This window comes from Eupeodes corollae, chromosome 1 (assembly GCF_945859685.1).
Source record: "Eupeodes corollae chromosome 1, idEupCoro1.1, whole genome shotgun sequence".
In the NCBI taxonomy this organism is placed as follows: domain Eukaryota; kingdom Metazoa; phylum Arthropoda; class Insecta; order Diptera; family Syrphidae; genus Eupeodes; species Eupeodes corollae.
Window position 1 is genome coordinate 102,885,636 of NC_079147.1, and position 23,121 is coordinate 102,908,756.

Consider the following 23,121-nt stretch of genomic DNA (forward strand, 5'->3'; position numbering starts at 1 on the left):
ACTGCCGGTTATTAAGAATCTTTCGTTTCTTAAAATATTTCTTAAGCTAATAATCAATCAGCGTTTCCATGACCTTAGAAAGAGGAGACATTAGTGCTATTAGTGTGAAGAAGATTCGCCTGTTTTGGGTATTGGCTGAACAAGAGCTGTTTTCCAACTATTCGGAAAGAGCCCAGAAGGACAGAATAGATGTAAAAGCTTACTCAGTCGTTTTGCTAGTATGAAAGAACACCTTTTCGGAACTCCATTTGTTAGTTCTTTAGAGAAAGCTATTAAAGAAAGCTAATCTCTTCGTTAGGCAGTTCGCCGCTAATTCTGATCTGAATAGACAAAATATGATAAGCTCATGAAATTCCGACCTAAACAGCATTCTTGAATGGGGATTAAAAAACCGCGTGGAATTTAATGCTTCGAAAACACAATGCTGTCTTGTATCGTTAAAGCGAGATACATCCATGAATGGCGCTTGCATCAGGGAGACTGAACATCTCTATATTCTCGTTATGTGTATCACCAACCTTTAGTGGAATGATCACATACGCGATGTCGCCAAAAATGCCGCAAGATGTTTGGGTTTTCTAAGGCGATGTAAGAAGTTTTTCTCTCCTCTGATCTGGCTGTTATCCACAAAACTTATATACGTCCAAAGCTTGAGTAAAACTCCCATATCTGGGCTGATGCACCTGCAACCTAATTAAGCCTCTTGGACAGCAATGAACGGACAGCATTTAAATTAATCGGTGATAACATCAGCATAGCGTTATTTGAACGCTTTATGCTCAAAAGAAATAGCCAGTTTCATTCCTCCCCTAAAACAATTCAACCGTACTCGCGCTTCTAGGAATACTCATCAGTATACCCTCGAGCCCAACTTCGGTCGTACTGTCAAGTAGAGAGATTCGTTCTTTAGCCGTACTAGCGAATGTGAAATGCTTTGCCACACTCTGTTTTTCCCAGCCATTGCAATACTCAGGAATTCAAAACCAATGTGCACCGACATCTCCTTTCAACCTCTCTCTCCCCTTCCTAGTTCTTACACTGTGTCTTTACATAATAAGGGTAGTAATATCCCCTTAAGTGTGCGCTTATTATATAAAAAGAAAAAAATAGCGGGGATACCATCCGGACAAGCACATTTATGAATATTGTGATCTTTTATAAGCTCTTGCCACTGTTAGAATTCGAAAAAAGATTGGTCGCATAAAATCATTCACGTTTTCAAGAACTGTGAGAGTCGTGACACTATCTGGTAAGGTAAATTTTGTGGCGAACTTCGTTGCAAACAAATTAGCTTTCTCAATAGAGCTAACTAAAGGGGCGTCATTGACAACAAGCTTAGGGACCGAATGCTTTTTACGAATGAACAAAAATTGTTACTACCTTTGAGACATTGCAATATTTTTTACCTAATTCATTCTTTTAAAAATTTGCACCAAGACACAAAAGCATATTAAACGCTTAACCAATGTCTACATGAATATTAGTCAGTTTCTGATTTGTAATTTTTTTTACGCAGCATGGAAAATAATCAAAGATTAGTTTTTTTTCGGTCGTTCATTTCGTGATTTCAAGCTGAAGCATGATTCACTACCTGCTTAACTAAGCTGTCATTTGAAATGTCATATAGGTTGAATATTTGCCGTTTACGATAATGGATCGGTATGCAATCGAGAAAATAAATTGAAACTTAAAATAGCAATTTAAAACTAATTGAAGAATTTTTTTGACCTTTCGAACCTAGTGGCTTCAATTAAATTTTGAATTATACATTGGAATATGACCTTTAATTTATATTAATTTGAAAAAAAAATACCACAACGGTATTTTAGTAATCAAAAAATAAAAATCTAACAAAATACAACTCAAAATTCGTAAAACCAATTCTACTCCCATTGTTCTTTAAAATAATTAAGTCTGTTTTAAAACTATAAACTTGTTTCTTGCATACAAAATAATGTTTTTAACTTTCAATTTTGTTTTTTTTTTTTAGAAAAATTCAATTGGTAACTTATATTTTCTTTTACAATTTGACAAAGGAACCCTTTTACAGAAAATGGACCTGTGCAGAAAATAAATATGTAAATCATAGGACAATAAAGCTCAGCTTTTAGCTGAATGAAAAAACGTTATCGATTGTCATTTTGACATAAGCTGACTTGACTTGATAGCAAGTGTGATTTTTCTTGACTAACTTTCTAGTCAACTTTCCAACAAAGTTGACTTAATTGAAAGTCAATTGGTTGGCCAATCGCATGAACCTGCCCATTATCTTCAAACTTTGTTATCTTAAGCTCATAAAGGGTGATTTTTTTGAGGTTAGGATTTTCATGCATTAGTATTTGACAGATCACGCGGGATTTCAGACATGGTGTCAAAGAGAAAGATGCTCAGCATGCTTTGACATTTCATCATGAATAGACTTACTAACGAGCAACGTTTGCAAATCATTGAATTTTATTACCAAAATTAGTGTTCGGTTCGAAATGTGTTTATCGACAAATTTTGTTCAGCGATGAGGCTCATTTCTGGTTGAATGGCTACGTAAATAAGCACAATTGCCGCATTTGGAGTGAAGAGCAACCAGAAGCCGTTCAAGAGCTGCCCATGCATCCCGAAAAATGCACTGTTTGGTGTGGTTCGTACGCTGGTGGAATCATTGGACCGTATTTTTTCAAAGATGCTGTTGGACGCAACGTTACGGTGAATGGCGATCGATATCGTTCAATGCTAACAAACTTTTTGTTGCCAAAAATGGAAGAACTGAACTTGGTTGACATGTGGTTTCAACAAGATGGCGCTACATGCCACACAGCTCGCGATTCTATGGCCATTTTGAGGGAAAACTTCGGAGAACAATTCATCTCAAGGAATGGACCGGTAAGTTGGCCACCAAGATCATGCGATTTGACGCCTTTAGACTATTTTTTGTGGGGCTACGTCAAGTCTAAAGTCTACACAAATAATCCAGCAACTATTCCAGGTTTGGAAGACAACATTTCCGAAGAAATTCGGGCTATTCCGGCCGAAATGCTCGAAAAAAATACCCAAAATTGGACTTTCCGAATGGACCACCTAGGACGCAGCCGCGGTCAACATTTAAATGAAATTATCTTCAAAAAGTTAATGTCATGGACCAATCTAACGTTTCAAATAAATAATCGATGAGATTTTGCAAATTGTATGCGTTTTTTTTTTTTTTTTAAAGTTCTCAAGCTCTTAAAAAATCACCGTTTACATGATATAACTAAAGATCCAAATGGACACAACCCAATCCAAAATCGATAGTGTGTGGGGTAACTGAGATGGCTCAGTTTTGCTCAAAGTAAAAAACCAACTAGTTCGAGCCAAGTAGTTCAGTCTGCTTACACAATATAATTTCATCTAAAAACAATTTATCTCAGTATGCCTTAATGTCTTGCCCTATTTTTATTTTTTCTGGGTCAGTGCCCATTTTTTTTTTTACAAATGAATGGACATTTTTAATTTATTTTATAAAACCCTTTTTTGTGTTGATTACTATCCAGATAAAATTATTAGTCTGACAATATTACTCGGTCGTGTATGACGTACAAGCTTAGATCGGGTCTCAATGGCTCGGTAACAATTGGCTCTACCGTGAAATTCGTATTGAAATTGCAATTTTAATTTAAACGCATTAAACGCACTAAGTAAAATGCAGACGGCAGCTCTGACCATCTATACTTCAAAAGAATTGTCATACAAACATCTGACAAACTACATGTCATTTCATAACAAATGACGATCAAAAGTATTTTGGTTTCCTAACATATTTTAAAAACTTTTTTTTTAAACTATATATTTTAATTTAAAAATAACAATAATAAAAAATGACACTCGAGCATTTTCTTGATCGCCTGCTTCAATACTGTTTTGGTGAAGTTCTTGAAAAATTCATCACAAATACAAGCAACTATTTAACGAAACTAGTTAGTTCCCTTAGAAATGTGAATTTAGAAACTAATAAAAGATTTCTTTCGCAAATAGATATTCTCTATCAAAGCAAACATTTTCTCGTCGTAAATAAGCCTCCAGATATTCTTATTAACAGTAATGATTGTACGAAGGTTTGTTTTTGCATAACTTAAATGCGTAACTTATTTAAAAATTGAAACTTGTCTAGAGCACAGTCCAAACAATGTTAAGAAATCAATTCCCGGACTTAAGTAATCCCAAGCTAACACACGAATTCTACTTCGCTCATCGTCTGGACTTTTCCACGAGTGGAATTCTTTGTATACCACTTCATAAACAAGCTTGTGCCTCACTTAGTAAATCATTCGAAAATCACAAATGCAAGAAGTATTACATTGCAATTGTTAATGGGCATGTTGCAGAGAGACAAGACAAAAGTTTGGATATCAATCTTGCCATAGGTAAAAGTCTTGCCACAAAATCAATAAGTGTTATCATAGTTTATTTGTTCTTTTAGGTGAAGATATCCGATTTGAAAGTACAAGTAAGAAAATGTGCACTGAGTTCGAGTCAGAATTCTGTAAGAATCCCCGCAAGTCACAAACCCATCTGAGAGTACTCGCTCTTGGAAACTACAAAAACCGAAAAATCTCCAAGGTCCTTCTACAACCTATCACCGGCCGAAGACATCAATTGCGACTCCATTGCTCTGCAATTGGTCATCCAATACTTGGCGATTTTACTTATGGATCCCAAGAAGATCGCAAAATGCATCGCATGTATTTGCACGCAATCAGGTACATAAACCTATTTCAGAATTCCCGAGTAAACCTTAACATAATAATATTTTATGTTTCAAAGAATCATAGCTCCAAATGAGTATGAAGACTTACATATTCATACTGATGATCCTTTCATTGATCCAGATTTTTGTTTCGAGGCTGTCCAACATTCATCAGTTCTGAACGAAAAGAATTTCGACGATATGCTATAACTGGTAACAAAATAAAACTTTATTTTGGGTTTTTCCAAGTAGAAAATAAGAGAAAACCAACTCGTGATATAAATTTTAATAGTTATTAATTTATTCGCTTACAAAAACTAAGGTAACAAAGATTTTTTTTAATAAATAAATACACTCACTGGAACAAAGATTAGTCGGACAAGTTGCTATTTTAACGAAGGTCTGTAAAATAAAAAAAAAATGTTTATTTTATTAGAAATCGTATCTTATGTATGTAAGTTTATAAAAAGTTAAGCACTTTTATTAGCGGATTATGTAAAGCTGTGTGTAGAATAATAGTAGTGCTCATTGAACTATAGTATCCCTGACATTAACGCCATCTTTACAGTTGGAACTTCTGTGATGTCAAATTTTCTAACGGTCAACCATAAACAAATATCCTGTAGCCTTATATTGAAAATGAATTAACAACAAAAGTTAGTAGTCAGCTTTGAGATGTTTGCTTAATTAGAGCTGTTCAAAATAATAGTAGTGGAGCTGATTTTGTTTGATTTGTAAGTGATACATAATTAAAACTATTTATTTTTTTATTAATTTAATTTTTCTTTACAAAAAAAAAGTTGTTTTATTTAAATTGAATTATAAAGTGGGAAGAGCAAAACATTGCGGATAAGCGATGCCAAATACTGAAGATGCGAGGGGTAGGGAAAATATATTTGGAAAAACAAAATCTCTTGGGATGCTAACCCACAATGATAGCCCACGCCATTAACTTCAAGGAAACACAAGAAACCCGAGGCAAAAACAGAAAGAAGACAGTCATGGAGGACAGGCGCATTGTCCAGATGACTCGACTCGGCGCAACCTATTGTGGACAGATGAGAGTAAAATTGTGCTCTTTGGTGGGACTGGATCCCGCCAATACGTCTGTCGTCCACTCAACACAGAATATGCACCCGAATTCACTACGAAGACGGTAAAACATGGAGGATCTAAGATTTTAATTTGGTCCTGTTTCTAATACTCTGGTGGCCCATAAAATGTATTGAAGGCATTATGGATCAGCGGGTCTATGTTGAAATCCCACAAAATACAATGCTGCCTTTTGCTGAATATGATATGCTGCTGAAATGGGTCTTCCAACAAGACAACGATCCGAAGCACACAAGTCGAGCGGCAAAGAGTGGTCGGGGGTCAATGGGATTAAGCTAATGTCTTGGCCAGCGCAATCATCTGACCTTAACCCCTTTGAAAATGCATGGGGGGATGTTAAGAGGGAGGTTAGAAGAGCTAAGCCTAATAACCGAGAACTGTAGGCCGTAGTGAAGGATGCTTGGCAGAACATACCAAAGGAGCGTTGTGAGTGTTTGGTAGACTCGATGCAGCGTCGGAGTAGGGCTGTCATCAATAACAAAGGTTACACCACAAAATACTGAAGTTCTGTTTTTCTTTTTAATTTAATTTAATTTTTATTAAGTTTTTTTTTTAATATTTTTTTCACAACTACTATTTTTTTGAACAGTCGATTTTGTGTTGCTATTTAGGTTTATTTTATTTAATAATTGTTCTCGAACAAAAACCAAAAATAAACCACAGTGAAATAATCAAGGATAAACGTGTGTTTTATTAAAAATTAAGTTTTGTTAAAATAAGTTCTGTGTAATCGTTTTATGAAGCCAGAAATCATTTCATGAAGCGCACTACTATTATTTTGAACACAGCTGTAACTCCAATTTTCTGAGACCTTGTTGATGGTTTCAGGTTGTAGATTATGGGTTACTTGATTAATTGGAACTGTAAAGCCCACTGTTGATCGAAACGTTATTCCCAGCCTCATTTTCAAAGACAAATTGTCACCACTTTACAATTTGGACAACACAGTCGCTGTCTGTATTGGCTTCCGAATATAACTTACTTGTTTTCCAAGGCCCTGATGGACTAATTATTATAAAATGGAAAATATCTCCCTTCCAGCTTTTTGTTAAATAATCTATTTTCATTTAGACGGCAACTTCATAAAAACCCCCTCGTAGAAGCCTCCCTCCGTATTTGCGAAGAACTCGAACAGCCACTCTTCACAAGTCTCTTTGAGTTCAGCTTTACACCATCGAGTTACCAGCCACGAACCGAAGCCTGTTAGGATGATCCGGGGACTATCGTAGTAGAACCGCAGTCTATGTTAAGAATATGGAAAGACCACTTCTCCAAATTATATAACGGCGATGACGAACCGAATTCCGCTGTAAGGGAGATAGAACCACTCAACCTAGGCGAAGCAGATCAACAATTCCGCCTACCCGACCTCGACGAAGTGAAGATAGGTATATCTTAACTGACGTTAAAGAAAGCTGCTGGAGCTGAAGGCATCGCTGCCGAACTATTTAAAGCACTAGGCGATGACTTGGTAGGGAGAATGCACCAACTCATCTGCAAAATATGGTCGGTAAAGCATGCCCGATGAGTGGAATCTCAGCATAGTGTGCCCGATACATAAAAAAGAAGACCCTCTAAATTGTGCCAACTGCAGAGGCATCAGTCTCATTCTGCCGTATTGTGTGAAAAAACCCACCTGTAACGAACCCACATGGGTGTAAACCTCTCCTTTCCTTACTACCATTACAACCTCGGGCTACAGGCTCCCGGGGCTGATCCTGGCAGCAGAAAGGAGAGGGTGTCCAGGCCACGGTAGCTTGGCATGCTTGCTTTCGCACGAACTAGCTCGCCGACGGGGGGGTTCTTGCTACCGCAGCACTAGACGGGGTTACGACTTCATGCCATGTATAAATAGAATTTAAAAAAATGGAGCCCCGAATTGTCCAGGTGTTGGGGAGAGTGATCCCTATAGAGGGGGAGGGTCGTTGATGATGATGACCCTCGGAGGATTTGCCCACCCTTTGTATCGAAATCCACCATCTCTTTATTAATTTTAAAGCCGCGTATGACAGCATCTATAGGGAAGAGCTCTACAGAGCAATGTCTAGTTTTGGCATCCCTGTCAAACTTATCCGTTTGTGCAGAATGACGATGGAGAATGCACGCTGCTTTATCAAGGTCGGAAAAGATCTCACCGATGCATTTGATGTCAAAAAAGGTTTTAGATAAGGCGATAGCGAAGCACTGTCATGCGACTTCTTCAATTCTTCTGAAAAGAATTGTGCGAAACTCAACCGTCAACACTGGAGGCACAATCTTCCAAAGGTCAATCCAATTACTCGGATACGCAGATGATATTGACATAATTGAAAGATCAAAGCGTGATGTCAGTGGATCGTTTTTGAGCATTGCGGAGGAAGCGAAGAAGATGGGTTTAGTGGTCAAGTAGGGCAAGACCAAGTAGATAGATAGGTTAGGTTAGATTATAGTGTCTGTTCAAGATAGTAACGGACACACTTAGGCCAGTTTAATGGCCCATTGTGATACCACATGAATCTTGAGGCTTCCTCCTAAGCTCAATGGAACCAGTTTGAGTCCCTTACGAAACGTGAGAGGCTGATTATACTGATATGATTTAGAACGTTAAATAAGAATTCTCGTAGGTAATTCTTGCGTTTTCGAGCCAGAGCAGGGCATGTACAGAGAAGTTGAAGAACTGTTTCTTCCTTGTCCATACAGCTTCTGCAAAAGTCATTTGAGAATACGAATAGTCTCGTGGCGTGCTTTCCTATTAGACACTGTCCGGTTATGACAACTATTATTGAACTTATCTGCAATCTGCTTAGAGAGAGCACCTTGAACGTTTTAAATTCAGTGTTGGTCAGACGTTTTTTGTGACTTGACACGTGGTGATGTTGTTCTACATGGTGCCTGCCCTTCTCACAGCGTCTTGCATTAGCAGCAGTTTACAAGCAGCGATTGGTATGCCAGTACTTGCCAAACGTGGTAAGATGGGCTGTACTGTACCGTTCCTGGCGAGTTCATCTGCCTTACAGTTACCTGGAATGTCTCTATGACCCGGCACCCAGCAAAGGTGTTGTGTCATCTTCATTAGAGATGATCGATAGTTATGGACTGTTGTAGAGTTTGTAGATACAGAGTCCAGGTATATTTTTCTTTAAGCCAGGACAAGACTTCTATTATCGCCAAAAGTTCCGCCTGGAACACGCTACAATGATTGGGAAGGCGGATGAGAGACTTAATTTCAGTCGTTCAAAGTACACACCTCCATCAACCCCTTCATTTCTTTTTGAGACATCTGTGTAAAAGTGGACTAAATCGTCTTTCAGGAATGCCCTATCCTCTCAGAAATCTGGACGTTTCTGTAGAATTGCAGTTGGGGGATGTAGTCTGTGTGCTTTGGGATTGGTTCTAAATACCTATTACGGATAGGCCAATGTTGTTGTCAATCCACTACGACGAAGATTTGCGGCGAATAGAAGAGCTTGCAGCTAGTTGTTTGCTTAATATATCAAGAATAAGGTGCCCAGTTCCGCAGATGGGGTCGTGCGAAGCGATCCACTTATAGGCAAGCTGAACGTTGGAGCAGCCATGCGTGATATAGGGTTGTAAGCCCTATTTATTACCAATATCTTTTTTGCAAGAAAAGAGCACTACCGTAGCTTTTTTCACTCTTTCCTGTACGTTGGGTTTCCAATTTAGTTTTCTATCTAAGACAGGAACCAGGTATTTAGCCTCGTCTGAGAATTTTAATTGGATTCCTTTAATATAGGGAGGGTTGACAAATGGAATTTTGTATCTCCTCGAAAATAAGAATAGATCGGTTTAGTGTGGGTTTGTAAGAGTTCTTTTAGGATGGTAAGATGCTTTCCTAAAACTGCTATAGGAACTACGTCCGCATAGGCTATCACTCTGAAACCCTTCGCATCCAGACTAGTTAGGATTTCATTCACCACTAGGTTCCAGAGGAGAAAGAATAGAACACAACCTTGCGGTGTCCCTCTACTAACGAATCGTCTACCAGAAGAGTTGCCCAGTTTTGAGTTAATTATTCTGCTAGTCATCATTAAATGAATTAATTTCCCAAGCGAACTCTCTAAGAGATGTTAGTGCAGATGTGATTGCAGATGTGTCCACGTTGTTAAAGGCACCTTCGATGTCAAGGAAAGCAACCATAGTGAACTCTTTATGATGGAGGGAATATGCAATACTTGCCCTTAAATAGATATCAATCAATCTTTCCAAAGTATTAAGAAGGAATGATGATAGAGTTATAGGTCGTAGATCGTTAGGATTGACTTGTGACATTTACCTGGCTTTTTGTATAAAAACAACTTTAACTTCTCTCCATGCCGAGGGAACATGGACGAGGTAAAGACATCTGGTAAAAATTTTCTCAAGGATTGGTGCAATAATGTCAGAAGTCTTTTGTAGCTCGGGCTAGTATTATTCCATCTGGTCCTGCAGATTTAAATGGTTTGAAGCTGTTGAGAGTCCATTTCAGCTTGTCCCTTGTGATCAGACCTTGTGGATATGTTGTATTGGAACTTGAACGTATATGATTGTTGCAAGTTTCGATAAAAGAACTACCAGGAAAGTGAGTGTCCAATAGTAAGTTCAGCAATTCATTACTTGAATTTGTCCAGGAGCCATCTGCATTTGTCAAGTAGCTTGGCACTGCTCGATTAGTTGAAAGAATTTTCCGCAACCTGAAGGCTTCAGAAGTTTCCTCTATCCTGCCGCAGAAGGATCGCCAAGAAGATCGCTTAGATTTGCTTAGTGCCTTGTTGTAAATTCTTAGGGGTTTTCTGTAAGAATCCCAGTGAGAGGCTAGTTTTGCGGCTTTGGCTCGGTTGAAGAGTTTCCTACATTCTCTTCTGAGCGAGTCAAGCTCTGAGGCCCACCATTGTGGTTTCCTCTTTCCTCTTATGAGTATAAGGGGAAAAGCAATTTCTAGAGATCTGTTCATAGCTGAGGTGAGTTCATTGACTTTGTTGTTAAGTTCGTTAGCGGTAGAGTAAGGACTAAGGGAAAACTTTAAAATAGCGCGAATTTCGGAGTTAGTTAACTCAATGTTTACACGTCTATATCTAATGACGCAGAATCCAAACTAATAACGCATAGCGTCGTTTTGTAGGCTATGTAAAGACCTTACAAATGTTGAATAGTTTTGCCAGATACAAGCTCTGTAGCGCTTTGTATATAGCCTCGTTTAAAAGATAAAAAGGCGGAAGGGAGATATTTTCCAAAAATGTATTAACATAGTGGAAATAAACAGATTGCGATTGCAAATAAATAAGCCCACTTGGAGCAACAAAACGCACTTGCATTTTGTTTTCTCACGTTTGACATCTAAAAAGTAAAACTTACTCACCTACTTTTACAGTCATTCGATAGGTACTTACTTCTTTTGAAATCCAAACATACTCAAACGCGTCTGGTTTGCAGGTAGTTTTCGGTCGTTTTTGGAAGTGTTTGTTTTTTTCACCTTCGATAATCCCAAAGCTCGAGGTTTCTAGAGAAAACAAAAACAAATAATTGCATACAATCTTGTAATTAACATTATTCTCAATGAATTACCACAATTGGTGTCTTCTTTGGAGTAACTTTTTGAAGCCTAGGCTTCTCTTCTTCATCCGATAGCTCTATCAAATCATTCGCGTTCTCTTCAACTTTTAATCGACTCACTCCACTATCATTACAACTTATTTGTGTTGAAGATTCCGAAGCTGTTGGAAGAATTGAACTGATACCACTATCAAAACTTTGTGGGATCTGGCTTTGTGGCGTCGGAATTGTTATTGTCGTCTTTGCACACTCAGATTTAAACGGATTAATCGAGGTCAAAGGAGATACTTCCGCCACCGGCGTCGATTTATTAGATATAGAACTCCTTACGGGGGAGGGGGAATTATAGTCGTATAAAGCTACAGTCTTTTTATTGTTCTCATTGGATAGCTCCTCAATTCGCGACATTTCTTCAATTATTTTTTCGGTGAAGACTTTTTGAGGCAGTGTTTGTGATGACAGAGATGGAGTAAGTGTTTTATCACTTTGCTTTTCTTCAGCTTCACTTTCACCAGAAAGCGAGACATTCGATGCGAAAAATCTACTTCGAACCTCCGTTGTTGTTGTTGTGAATATCGATCGTTTAGTTGAATTTATTGATGGCACCTTTTGTGAGCTTCGATTATCATAGTTTGACTTTGGCTTCGGTGAAACTCGAGGAAAAGGATTGTAAGCTTTTTTAGTTGGGGTAACTTGAACAGGGGTTGTTATGCAATTGTCTGTATTACTACAGCGCCTCTTTGTCGCAGGTTCCTGAGTTCCGTTGTACATCGAAAATAATTCATCTTCTCCAAGCCTGAAAGTGCAAAGAAACGAGCATACATTGAGAGTAAAAATAAATGAGTGTGAATATCGACTTTTCTTCTGAATCCTCTTCTTCTTCTTGCATCTTGGAATAGCTGACTTTTTTGAACTGCAATGCAAACGGAATAACTGATTGTTGCTGCTTCTTGTCTGCCAGAGTGTGTGGTTTGAAGTTCGATTGCCAGATGCTTTTGTGTTTTGTCCGTTTTACATTGCAGTTGCTGAAAGCCTGACTTTGGAAAAAGAAAAAAAATAAATTAAATGTCGACTTTAATTCATAAGAAAGCTTACATATGATCTGGATTCCAATTGTCAAGAGTTTTCAATGAAAACGGATTAAGATTGCCAAGGGCTAATTGGAAAGCAATCGCTGTGTCAAGTGGTTCGCCGGCATTCGAACAATAACGTTCGTCAGTGTTGTATGTCGATAGATCATTCAAACGCTGCATGCGCCGTTCTAACGGATTGAAAACATACATGTGCTTGAATGTCGCATCGGCTTTCAGGAAGTTCTCCACATAGTCGCCATCGACTTCCAAATTTCGTTTGTTCAGGTATTGAGGAATTTTAAGCAGAGCACGACGCATGTCGTCCTCTTCAGTCATTAGCATAAATTTGCAGGCTTTGGCAAGTCCTATGCCCGGCAACGAATCTAAATAATCACAACCTGAGAGAATACACATGGCTCGGAACTTGTCGAATGTGTACTTGTCCTGCCGACAGCCCATCGACAGGTAGAGTTTATCAGCCTCGACTAGGAGTCCAGCACCGGTAAGATCCAGTTTGAAGATGATTTTCTTGCAACCGAAGAGCGTGAGATCTGAATCCTCTGTGATGACGTACTGGGCAATATCGAGCTTATTGAGGAAGGCCATTTGAGCATCTGCTTCGTAGGGGGCCACAATGCAATCGACATTCCTTAAACGACACTCTTTGATGAGACGCAGGGCCATGTCGTGGGTGACATCGATGCAACGTCTCATATGGGAATGTGCCTCGGCGGTTTTTCCCAAACGGAGCAGCTCGGCTGCTCGTTTCCGGGAAACATCTCGACTTTCTCGGCGACGTTTTTCCGTTAGAGCTTTGGCAGGCAAGTGACGACCATCAAAAACCAGGATTGGTTTGATGTCATAGGACAGGAGCATAGAAACATATTTCAAACAATACGTCACATACCTGCGCAGATTGTGGGTTTTTATTTTCAAAACAAAATATTCAAATAGTGAAGGAACTACGATGACACTCACAAATCAGTATCTTCACCACGACAGAGCTTGTCAGCACAGCAGAAAACTCCCTTGTGCAACCAACAATAGGTGTCCACTGCGACAGTGCATCCTCGTAAATCCTTGGAAGATAAAAAGCAGTTGTATATTATGGGAATGATAGGACTTGAGGTGTTTTGACTTCGTTTACCTTAAGATGAACTTTCGAAGATGATTTTTCTAGGAATGGTATCAAACCTGTGATACCCATTTGTTTAAGTTCCTTAAAATTGAACTATTTTCTTGTTTCTTGTTTTATATTTAACACTTCCTAACTACCAATTCAATTGGTTTTGATTTCAAGTATTTTATTTTATAAAATCAAATATACTGGCGCGAAACGGCGAAAGTGAAAAATGACGTTTGACAGCGAGACTCGATAAACAACTATTTTTCTTTTTCGAGCACTTCCAATGGCTGTCAAACTGTTATTACTGTACAAAGAAATAAATAATTTTCTCCACTACATAAACATACATTTTCTTTTAAAGGTCTGTTTATATGGAGAATTTTCACGACGTGTATTGATTATTTTCGTTTCACGTAGTGAAGTGATTATTGTCGTTTGGATATGATATTATGTCAATAATTTTGATTCGCGTCATTTGGACTGTTCCATCACGAATGGTGAAAGTTCAAAGTAATAAAAAATTTGACAAATCGTTTCATAATCGGAAATCCAAGGGGAGTATAAAAATGTCTGGCCGTGATTTCTGATGGAGACACATTTATTAATAGAAAGTTACTATTTAACAAAGTGTCAGTATAAAGGCTAAACCCTACAACTAAGTGTTAGGATATAATGGGCCTTACCAATAAATAAAATTAAAGCTCACTTAAATATTTAACTGGGTTTGAAATATTTTGCCATACCAATAAAAATTTTAATAGTTAGGTTAAGGGCTAACGCTCAGTTAAATTTTATTGTTGGGAAACTCAACTATAAGCTAGTACCCGTGGAATATTGTTTATTGAGACTGTCATGCGAGAGGTCTTGGGTTCGATCCCTGCCTGTGCCACCTAAAGTTTTATTTAAGGGTACTGCCACTTGCGAGGAATTGACAATTTCTCCAAGAGTAATTAATATCAAGAAAAGGGACTGGCACACAGTAATGGTTGAGAGTTGTAAGTCACTAGGCCCTAGTTCTCTATGGACTGCTGCACCACCAAATTTATAAACTATTATAATGTAGCTTCAAACCTCGGTCGTTGGGAAGAAAGTTTACTTAAATTTTGTTTGATTTATTTATTTATTTCTCTTCTTTTTACAAATTGAACAACAAGAGTGAAGATATTGTTGCTATACACAGATTCTGAAATAAAACAATCTAAATTTCAGTGATAATATAGTTGTCAGCTATCACAGTACGACAACATAGAAAATAGATCAATTTGGGCGTTGAGCTCGAGCTTACGATATTTACGATCTTAACCGAGAACATACAGTTAGGGACTTAAGTCTTCTTACATTCCCAAAATTTCATATATTCGTCAGTCAAAGAGAACCAGGAAAAAAGTTATACAGCAAAAGTATTCAAATACATTTCAATTATTATACGAAAACAAAATTTTTCATTATTCTTTTAAGATAATAAAAAAAAAACAAATTATAAGAGTGGACAAAAGTGTTCACGCATAACAAAAGATTCCTTAACATTAAATAAAAAACATAATTTTTAAATTCAATTCCTTTTACATTAGTACTTTGTTGGTCCATCGTTAGCATTAATCACTTCCTGTAGACGTCTTGGCATGGTTTCAACAAGATTTTGGGTCACATCGGAGGTAATTTCCGACCAGCACCTTTGTAAAGCTTCTTTTAACGTTTGTTTGTTGGTAACATCGACATGATTTAGGTCTGGCGATTATGGAGGGGTTTTTAATTGCCTTGGTGCATGATATATCAGACAATCTCTAACAATGATCGCGGTATGCTTGGGATCGTTGTCCTGTTGGAAAATCCAACTCTGGCCAAGACCCAACATATCCACTGATGGCTGCAAATTATGTTCTTATAGTTGTTTATAATAGTATCGATCCATAATACCATCAATAAGCACCCCAAGCCAGCAAGTTTTTGCGGGGAACACGGCTTGCATACCCTTGATCTCGTAATGCCCTTTGGATAGTTTTCGGGTGAACTTTTTTATCCGTAGAATTTTCGATTCTTTCCGCCAATTTCGGCCCTGAAATTCTTGGATTTTTTGCTACTTCCCTTACAATGAGAATGACATCTCGTCTGGAGAGCTTTTTTAGGCGTCCCAATCTTGGGTTATTTTCCACAGATCCAGTGTTTTTGAATTTGTTGACAATATATTGGACCGTAGCAAAGGGTGTGTTGAAAAATGTACCGATTGCGCGGTAAGATTTTCCTTTTTTATGCTCTTGAATAATAAGCTTTTTAATTTCAACAATAACTTCTTTACGCGTGGTCATCTTGACGCTTTGTAACAATTTATTTGAATAGTAAAGTGCTAAAAAATAATTTAAGAATCAAGTAGATTACTTGTATTGCAAAACACTAACGGTATTCCAAATTATAAATAAAGCTAAGGAGAATGCAATGTATGAACACTTTTGTCTCTCTTAATTTGAGTTTTTTTTTCGTATTTACCGTCATTTATATATAAAAGCAGAATAAAATGTTTTGCTTGGTACAGTAATTAAAATGTATTGGAATACTTTTGGTGTAAAACTTTTTCCCTGATTCTCTTTGATTGACGAATATATGAAATTTTGGGTATGTATGAAGACTTTAGTCCTTAACTAGCTTGAGGTAGCGTTTCGTTAACTTTGGGTGAGCTTAGTGAGTAAACTCGGAATTTGACAATCTGATTTATTTGGCGGAAGTTAAAATTTTAAATTAAATTCAAAGAGTTTGTTTTGTATTCAGATGTTGAAATAGGTGCGTTAATTTCAACAAAATATTTCACCTTGCACACATTTAATACCAAATTGCCCGTTTTGGTGATCGAGGGTGTTGTATTTGGACCATAACTACAGTAAACTATATTTTCCTTTCCACAACTGAATTTTGATTCTGGATCCTAATGAATATTTAACTACTAATGTATTGGTCGTTGAAATTGTTTCTAGTAAAAGTTGAAACACTTTCTTTTCGGCTTAAAAACACGCTTTCACATCAAATATTCCCAAGGATATATAAGGTTAAGTTTAGCTGGCTGTTGACGGGAAAACCAACACACAGACAAATAGTTGGTCAATTGGAATACCCCATGGATCTTCAGATCTCCATTACTTGTTGAAGCAGTTAGAGATAGCTATGAAGCGTTTTGGGCAATAGATATCGGAATTTCTAAGATTACTTCGTTAATTGAAGTAAAAATCTACAAGGTGGAGTCCTCGTCTATGTCTTCTCTTCTTTCTCATCCATGCAACTTCCTTAAAAATCAAAAATCGGTTGCAGGAGCTATAAGTCAAAAAGCTAGCCTTCATATTAAGCAGAGAGTGTTTAGCATCAATCATTGGCAAAATTAATTTAGCTGACAGACAAGTAATTGTATTAGCCCATCTTATGTGGTTTGCTTTCTTCGTGTTTACAAGTAGCTCGGAGTATACAGATGTCAGATTTATTGTCTATCAAAGGTAGAGCTTTTTCCTTTTTTGAAAGTTCGTTAACTTTGCAATATCCTCGAAGGTTTTTATATGACTCGGCATAAAAATTGAGTGAAATTTGGACTGCTTCGCCGTTTCCACAAGAGATGATTGACAGTTTCGGGCTGTGTGTGATTTTATTGAGACAGAGTCCAATGAGTTTATTGCAGCTTTGACTATCAGAGAAGATGCGCATATCGGTAGTCAATATCACGTTTTTTCTGAGCCAAAAGAAGGCACCTATGATGGCCAGAAGTACTGCCATGAGCACCCTACTAGTGATTGGAATGACAAAATAAGAGCCATAGATCAACATTTAATGGACAAGTCTTTGTCCACACACCAACCTGCCAAAACCCTATCATCATAACATCGAAGACTTGAGAAATGCTGTCGGGAGTGACGATAACAATTACTTTATATAAATGATAGTTATATATGCACTTTTTGATGCAAACAATCTTTCTTGTTTTACTTTTGTGTCATGTCATCGTTAAAGACATTTTGGTTGTCCAGAAATGCTTCGTGAGCTTAAACTGTCACGTAATCTTATTACGAGCTTGAAAAAATCTGCGAAATACATTTTTTATAATAAAAAGTTTAACTCAAATTGGGCCTCAACGTTTTTTTTTTTTGGAAAAAAGTTCAAAACAATGGCTTAATAAAAGATGTCCCAGTTTGTGAGAACGATATTGATTTGGAGGATATAAATCTTAAATTTTCTACTTCTCAAACCCAGTATAGTTTTATGTCCTCAAGAATTGCAGAGAACGATAGTATAAATGCATACTGTAGTGCGGTAGATGAGTATGAAGTAGGAATAGCAATCTATTCTATAAAATCGAAATGCACTGGACTTGACAATATTCGTCTACCTTCTCTTCTTCCTCACATAACTCACATCATCAACACATTATTGATGACCTCTACATATGCCACTTCTTGGAAAATGTCCAAAAATATTCCTTTTCCAAAACAAGGAAAGAAAAAGCAGTGCCTGCAGACCTATATCAAGGTATACTTCCCTATTTTATCTAAAGCTTTTAAGTGACCAAGTCAGTGAGGATTCCTATATGGACATATTTGCGTTCCAGCTTTGCTTAATGTACCCGATGACATAAGACAGGATTTAGACCAATTATTTACTACTTTCTTGGCTTGACTTTTCGAAGGCATTTGATTGCGTGAATTATAATCATCTCTGCGATGAACTGACTACTTATTTTATCTTCTGTGCAAACCGTATCTTGTAATGGTAAACTGTCTTAGTTCCTTTTTGTTCCTTTTTGTTCATACTAGTGTTATTCAAGGATCAATCCTTGGGCCTTTAATGTTTTCGTTGTTCATTAATGATCTGTTTTGTGTTCATGTCTTCCATGTCTACGCTGATGATGTTCAGTTATATATGAGCTTTCCTGAGAGCATAGCTAAAATGAAAATTGATCTATAGTCTATATATGATTGGTTGACACGCAACGGGCTTAAACTAAGTCCTGAAAAAACTCAGGCTCTTCCAATATCGAATACAAAACTCAAACCTGAACTTCCCTTCAAAATATGAAGTCATTTGGAGTAAACACCCCCAAGAATTTCGTCGTCGGTTTTTGATCAATCTTTATAAAAGTCTTAAGGTTTTTGGGATAGTGTTCTGATTTGGCCTTCATCTGCTTGACAACTAGGATCCAGTCCTGGACCCATACAACAAATCTCTCCAATTATCCCAAGCCGACGCTATCTATTTGCGCACCGCAAGACTTGGGGTGTCCTGGTCCTCGCAAGTATAGTACGAAGCAGATTGTAACGGGTTATCCATTTTGCGGTTTCAAAAGTCTAGGGCTTTAATTCGATCTGCCAATCGTGCAACTATGCAAGCAATTGGCAAAATTGTGAAGAGATTTGAAGAGACAGAAGTATTTACAGATATTGTGAGGCATGGGCATCATCTTTTCACTCGTACTACTGAAAATATCGCTGCTGTAAGTGGAAGTGTTGCCAATGACCCGAATGTGTCGATTCCTAGTCACTTCAAGAGACACTTCCTGGCCGCGTGATTTGACACCGCTAGACTTTTTTGTGAGGCTACGCTACGTATTCGTGCAGATGAACCTTTTACTTTTGAGCACTTAACAATCAACATTCGTGAAGTTATGGCTGAGATACCACCCAATATGTGTCAAAAAGTGGTCAAAAATGACCTCAAAAGAATCAATGCTTGAAACAATTCAGGTAGTGGAATAGTCCTTCTTCACATCAGAAGACAACCATTTCCCCAAGACCTTAATCACACGCGCAAATTCATCATACAAAAATTCATAAAAAGGACACCAAAGCCGTGACGTCCATTTTCTATTAATTCAAGGATTATTAAAAATGTTTCCACTGAAAATCAACAAAAATGCAATCTCGTGAATCTGGGCTTGGGCTCCTATTCCATCAGCCTTTGGTGAACCTGAAAACAAAACGATTATAAAAACACCTATTGTGAATTAAATCAGATCCACCACATGTTATGCCTTCATTAATGCAACTGCTCGAAAATCAAATCAAGTTTGAGAGCTACTGTTTAACAGCGCACTGCCGTTTAAATAAATCAAATGCTCTCGAAGAAACAAAAAATAAAATAAAATTGCTTTTCTTGATTTGTTAGTTCTAAGTGAATTAATTTAGCTTAAAACAAAAACGAATTGTTTGCACAAAAAAAAGCAACAGAAAAAGTCCATTTTCAAGCAAAAGTTGAAAATAAATTCCATACAAAATGAGTAAAATATCAAAAGAAGAATTAAAAGCTAAGATAATTGGTAAATATAGATAAAACCACTCGAAGTTACATTTTTCCCAATCTCCGAAGAAAACTTTTGTTATTCATCAATTCGTCTCATAATTCTATTCATAATCAATCCTAATAAGTTATTTACATATCGTAAAGTAGTTTAATTCTCTGAAAAACGCGAGAAATTCAATAAATATCAAATAAAATGCCCAACACAAAAATGCATTGCTCTGGGCCTCATACCGAGAAAACATAACCTTCAATTTGATTTTTCTCCATCTTCATCTTCGCTTAGTCCTCCATCCTCGCCTTGAAATTGAAATTGAAGACTAAACTGACAAAATATTTCGTTGTTATTTTTGTTCTTATTTGCAGACATTTTACAGAAATCCGATAAAGAACTTTTGTATACATTCACTCCAAAGAGTATACGAACGCAATTGGAACAAGATCTAGGATTTTCACTTCTAAGTCAGAAAGCTGAAATTAAGGATATTGCCCACGAAGAGATCCATAAACTGAGCAAGGAGGAGGAATCAGAAGAATCCAAGGGTTCTGAGTCTTCGTCGGAAGAGGAGGAATTGGAGAAACCAAAACTAGCACGTGCATGTGCCCCAGCTAGAAAAGCCCCCGTCAAAAGAAAGAGAAAAGCTGCCAAAGACAGTAACTCAGATTCCGATAATGACAACGATGAGGATTACAAGTCAAAGAAATCTGCTAAAAAGGTTAGTATATCATGAAAGATGAAACAAGGTATCTTAAACTAAATTGTTTATTTTTACTTTCTAGTCGAGTGGTCCCAAGAAACAAACAGGTTTTACGCGTCCCTACAATTTGTCGCCACAATTGTCGGCCCTGATGGGTGCCGACGCACTGCCACGCCATGAAGTTGTGAAGAAGGTGTGGGCCATCATCAAGGAACGTAATCTATACGATCCCAGGAACAAACAGTATGCGATTTGTGATGCTGAGCTTATGGAGGTTATGAAGATCAAACGGTTCCGCACCTTCGGAATGCTTAAATACTTGAAACCACATTTCTTAAATTAAGAACCATAAATTGTGACTGGTGCTTAGAATTTATAAGAATCTATATTAAAGAAAAAGAAGTTTGTTAACATAAGATAACACTGGAGTAGAGGAGTGTAGTGAAGCGGAGAGAAGAGAAGATATTAAAACTAATGTTCGTCCCTGAGCCCCAAGCCCCGAGGCGTGGACTGATTGACATACATACATACATTTTATATATTTTTTTATTTAAAGATAATTTCTTGTATTTTCCAGGAGCTACAGCATGAGAAAAATATGAAAGATAAGGATAATAATAAATTTTATTATTCTTGTGGTATTTTTGTAAAACAGTTGCATGTTAATTTTGTATAAATTAAGATGTGTCCAAGTCTGATTGATACGCATCAATTATTCTAGCGTAGAATTAGTTTCAGATAGATTTTGTTTTATATATAAAACAAAACATAAAAAATGTATCACTTTATAATATAATTAAAATTTGAGTTTTGAATAAATTGATTAATTTTTTAACGTAATGCGTTTTCAACAAGAAGAATTATTCAAGGAAAAACCTTTTTTTTTTGTTTTGTTTGAAGATAACATTGACAACATGTCTGTCTTATGATTTCAAGAATTTTAACCTTTAGAAAAGTGTTAATCTTGTTAGAAAGTAGGATAAAACAAATATGATTCTGAGGAAGTTGTTTGATTCAAAGCTTATCAGCTCGATATTGCTATCCCTCGACGGGATGTAACTGTCCTTAATATGTAAATGCAAAGTGTGAATACTGGAGAGAGGTACGGCTAAAGAATGAATCTCTGTACTTGACAGTATGACCGAAGTTGGACTCAAGGGAATTCCTAGAATTGCGAATTTAAGTGGAGGATTGTAGCTGGCTAGAGAATCTCTTGAGCATAAACCGTTAAAATAAAGGTAAAAAAGGCTGAAACAAGCAACGTAACGACGATGTTCAAGCCACATAAATGATCCTCTGATTGTATTATCCGGTGTGAAACTGTGAAGTGAGTACCAATACGGAATGGTATGTTCTTCCCGCCTGAAAAAATTACAGAGAAAATTAAACTTAACAAACTAAAAAAAAACAATAGGTATTGTGAAAAACTTAATTCAAAAAATTATTTTTTCTGATAAAAAAAAAATTAAAAGTTTGACCGAAATCCCCTTCGGGTCAGATGCGGTGATGGACCTCGAGGAAATCACACGTCAAAAATTATACGAAGCTACTGAAAGTATAAAACACTATGAAAAAGAAGTTGTAACACTTAAAACAAATAATTCAAGACTTCAAGTTGAAAATGATAATGCGAAGAGTTTCATTAAAGAAACCAAAAAAGGAAAATTAAAAATAATAGACAAAAAAATAACTGATACAAACAATGATCTCAGTGATCGCGAAAATAGTTTCGGTTCAATCAAATTCTACGCCAATTTCAACATAATTCCCAGTGCTTAGAGCTAAAAAGGTTAAAATCTCTTGAGAAAAATGAAGACGTTGTTGCGTCAGCAATTTAGGAATAGTGTCAACGATTACTGGAAGCAAAGGGCAGAAAATATAATTAAAATAAAGCTGACGAACCAACTAATGACCAAGCTTACAACTACTACACAACAATAGATGAACTGACAGAAATATTTAGAAAGTAAAACGACACAACAAATCTAGCGTTATCGTTATCATACGGCAATATTGGACTATATTTAATAATTTGTTAAACAACTGCTAATTTCCGAGTTATTGGAAAACATCCAAGGTGTTTCCAATTATCCAAAAGAAAAAGGATCCATCGGAAATTATATACCTAATAGTCTCCTCTCCTCTCTAGGAGGTAGTACCGAGGAATCAGTTTGGATTTAGACCACTCGGCAGTGCATGCTATAGCAGAACTTATTTCAGACATAAATTGGAACTTAAATGCGAAAAGATACAAAGCTGCTTGCCTGGCGGATCTCGAGAAAGCCTTCGACACAGTGGGGATTAAAGGACTAATATTTAAACTTATACGCTATGATTTTCCACCCCATCTCATAAAGATGGTATCTTCTATGATTAATAGGAAGAAATTTGTAGTAATTGATAACACTGGTCTACAAAATTTATATTTTTGTCTGTTGCCGCGAATTTTGTAGTTGATAGTACTCACTTATGACTTGTTTGTTTCAAATTTACCGTTAAAATTTTTTTAGCTGCTTGCGTCACGCAACATGTTGCGTCATGTTGCGTCACGCAACATAAGTAACAGAATTTTCGAAATCACTTTTATAATGGTTGTGCACT

At 37.0% G+C, this 23,121-nt stretch overlaps 4 protein-coding genes across 5 annotated transcripts in view; 3 read left to right on the forward strand and 1 right to left on the reverse strand.

Moving 5' to 3' along the window:
* Nucleotides 1–23,121, forward strand: part of LOC129942051 (uncharacterized) — a 379,273-nt gene that overhangs the window by 5,146 nt on the left and 351,006 nt on the right. The gene's annotated exons all lie outside the window — the stretch shown is intronic.
* On the forward strand, nucleotides 69–5,085 carry LOC129942193 (RNA pseudouridylate synthase domain-containing protein 1-like). Its single transcript, XM_056051045.1, has 6 exons — nucleotides 69–218; nucleotides 3,929–3,947; nucleotides 4,006–4,085; nucleotides 4,142–4,394; nucleotides 4,451–4,730; nucleotides 4,795–5,085. Exons 1-6 carry the CDS (start codon nucleotides 69–71, stop codon nucleotides 4,925–4,927), a joined length of 915 nt encoding a protein of 304 aa, XP_055907020.1. The 3' UTR covers nucleotides 4,928–5,085.
* Nucleotides 4,997–13,684, reverse strand: LOC129942047 (exonuclease 1). 2 transcript variants are annotated; one of them, XM_056050842.1, is made up of 7 exons: nucleotides 13,580–13,684; nucleotides 13,411–13,511; nucleotides 12,455–13,339; nucleotides 12,217–12,396; nucleotides 11,372–12,155; nucleotides 11,197–11,306; nucleotides 4,997–5,119 (listed from the first exon to the last, which is right to left on the reverse strand). In XM_056050842.1, exons 1-7 carry the CDS (start codon nucleotides 13,637–13,639, stop codon nucleotides 5,104–5,106), a joined length of 2,136 nt encoding a protein of 711 aa, XP_055906817.1. In that variant the 5' UTR covers nucleotides 13,640–13,684; the 3' UTR covers nucleotides 4,997–5,103. The 2 variants fall into 2 exon arrangements, with proteins under 2 accessions (XP_055906817.1, XP_055906818.1); XM_056050843.1 differs by lacking the exon at nucleotides 4,997–5,119 and having other exon boundaries at nucleotides 11,193–11,306.
* Nucleotides 19,621–21,355, forward strand: LOC129942050 (uncharacterized). The gene is made up of 3 exons (XM_056050845.1): nucleotides 19,621–19,841; nucleotides 20,189–20,538; nucleotides 20,603–21,355. Exons 1-3 carry the CDS (start codon nucleotides 19,799–19,801, stop codon nucleotides 20,861–20,863), a joined length of 654 nt encoding a protein of 217 aa, XP_055906820.1. The 5' UTR covers nucleotides 19,621–19,798; the 3' UTR covers nucleotides 20,864–21,355.

Bases quoted from the DNA above. Each gene is read 5' to 3' on its own strand.
- LOC129942193 (XM_056051045.1), top strand. From the start codon at position 69: ATGACCTTAGAAAGAGGAGACATTAGTGCTATTAGTGTGAAGAAGATT. The intron at 4,086-4,141 runs GTTTGTTTTTGC...AAACTTGTCTAG, and splicing joins ACAGTAATGATTGTACGAAG to AGCACAGTCCAAACAATGTT. The intron at 4,395-4,450 runs GTAAAAGTCTTG...TTGTTCTTTTAG, and splicing joins GGATATCAATCTTGCCATAG to GTGAAGATATCCGATTTGAA.
- LOC129942050 (XM_056050845.1), top strand. From the start codon at position 19,799: ATGAGTAAAATATCAAAAGAAGAATTAAAAGCTAAGATAATTG. The intron at 19,842-20,188 runs GTAAATATAGAT...TCTTATTTGCAG, and splicing joins ATTAAAAGCTAAGATAATTG to ACATTTTACAGAAATCCGAT. The intron at 20,539-20,602 runs GTTAGTATATCA...TTTACTTTCTAG, and splicing joins CAAAGAAATCTGCTAAAAAG to TCGAGTGGTCCCAAGAAACA.
- LOC129942047 (XM_056050842.1), bottom strand. From the start codon at position 13,639: ATGGGTATCACAGGTTTGATACCATTCCTAGAAAAATCATCTTCGAAA. The intron at 13,340-13,410 runs GTGAGTGTCATC...CAATCTGCGCAG, and splicing joins CGTGGTGAAGATACTGATTT to GTATGTGACGTATTGTTTGA. The intron at 12,397-12,454 runs GTAAGCTTTCTT...CTTTTTCCAAAG, and splicing joins AATTGGAATCCAGATCATAT to TCAGGCTTTCAGCAACTGCA.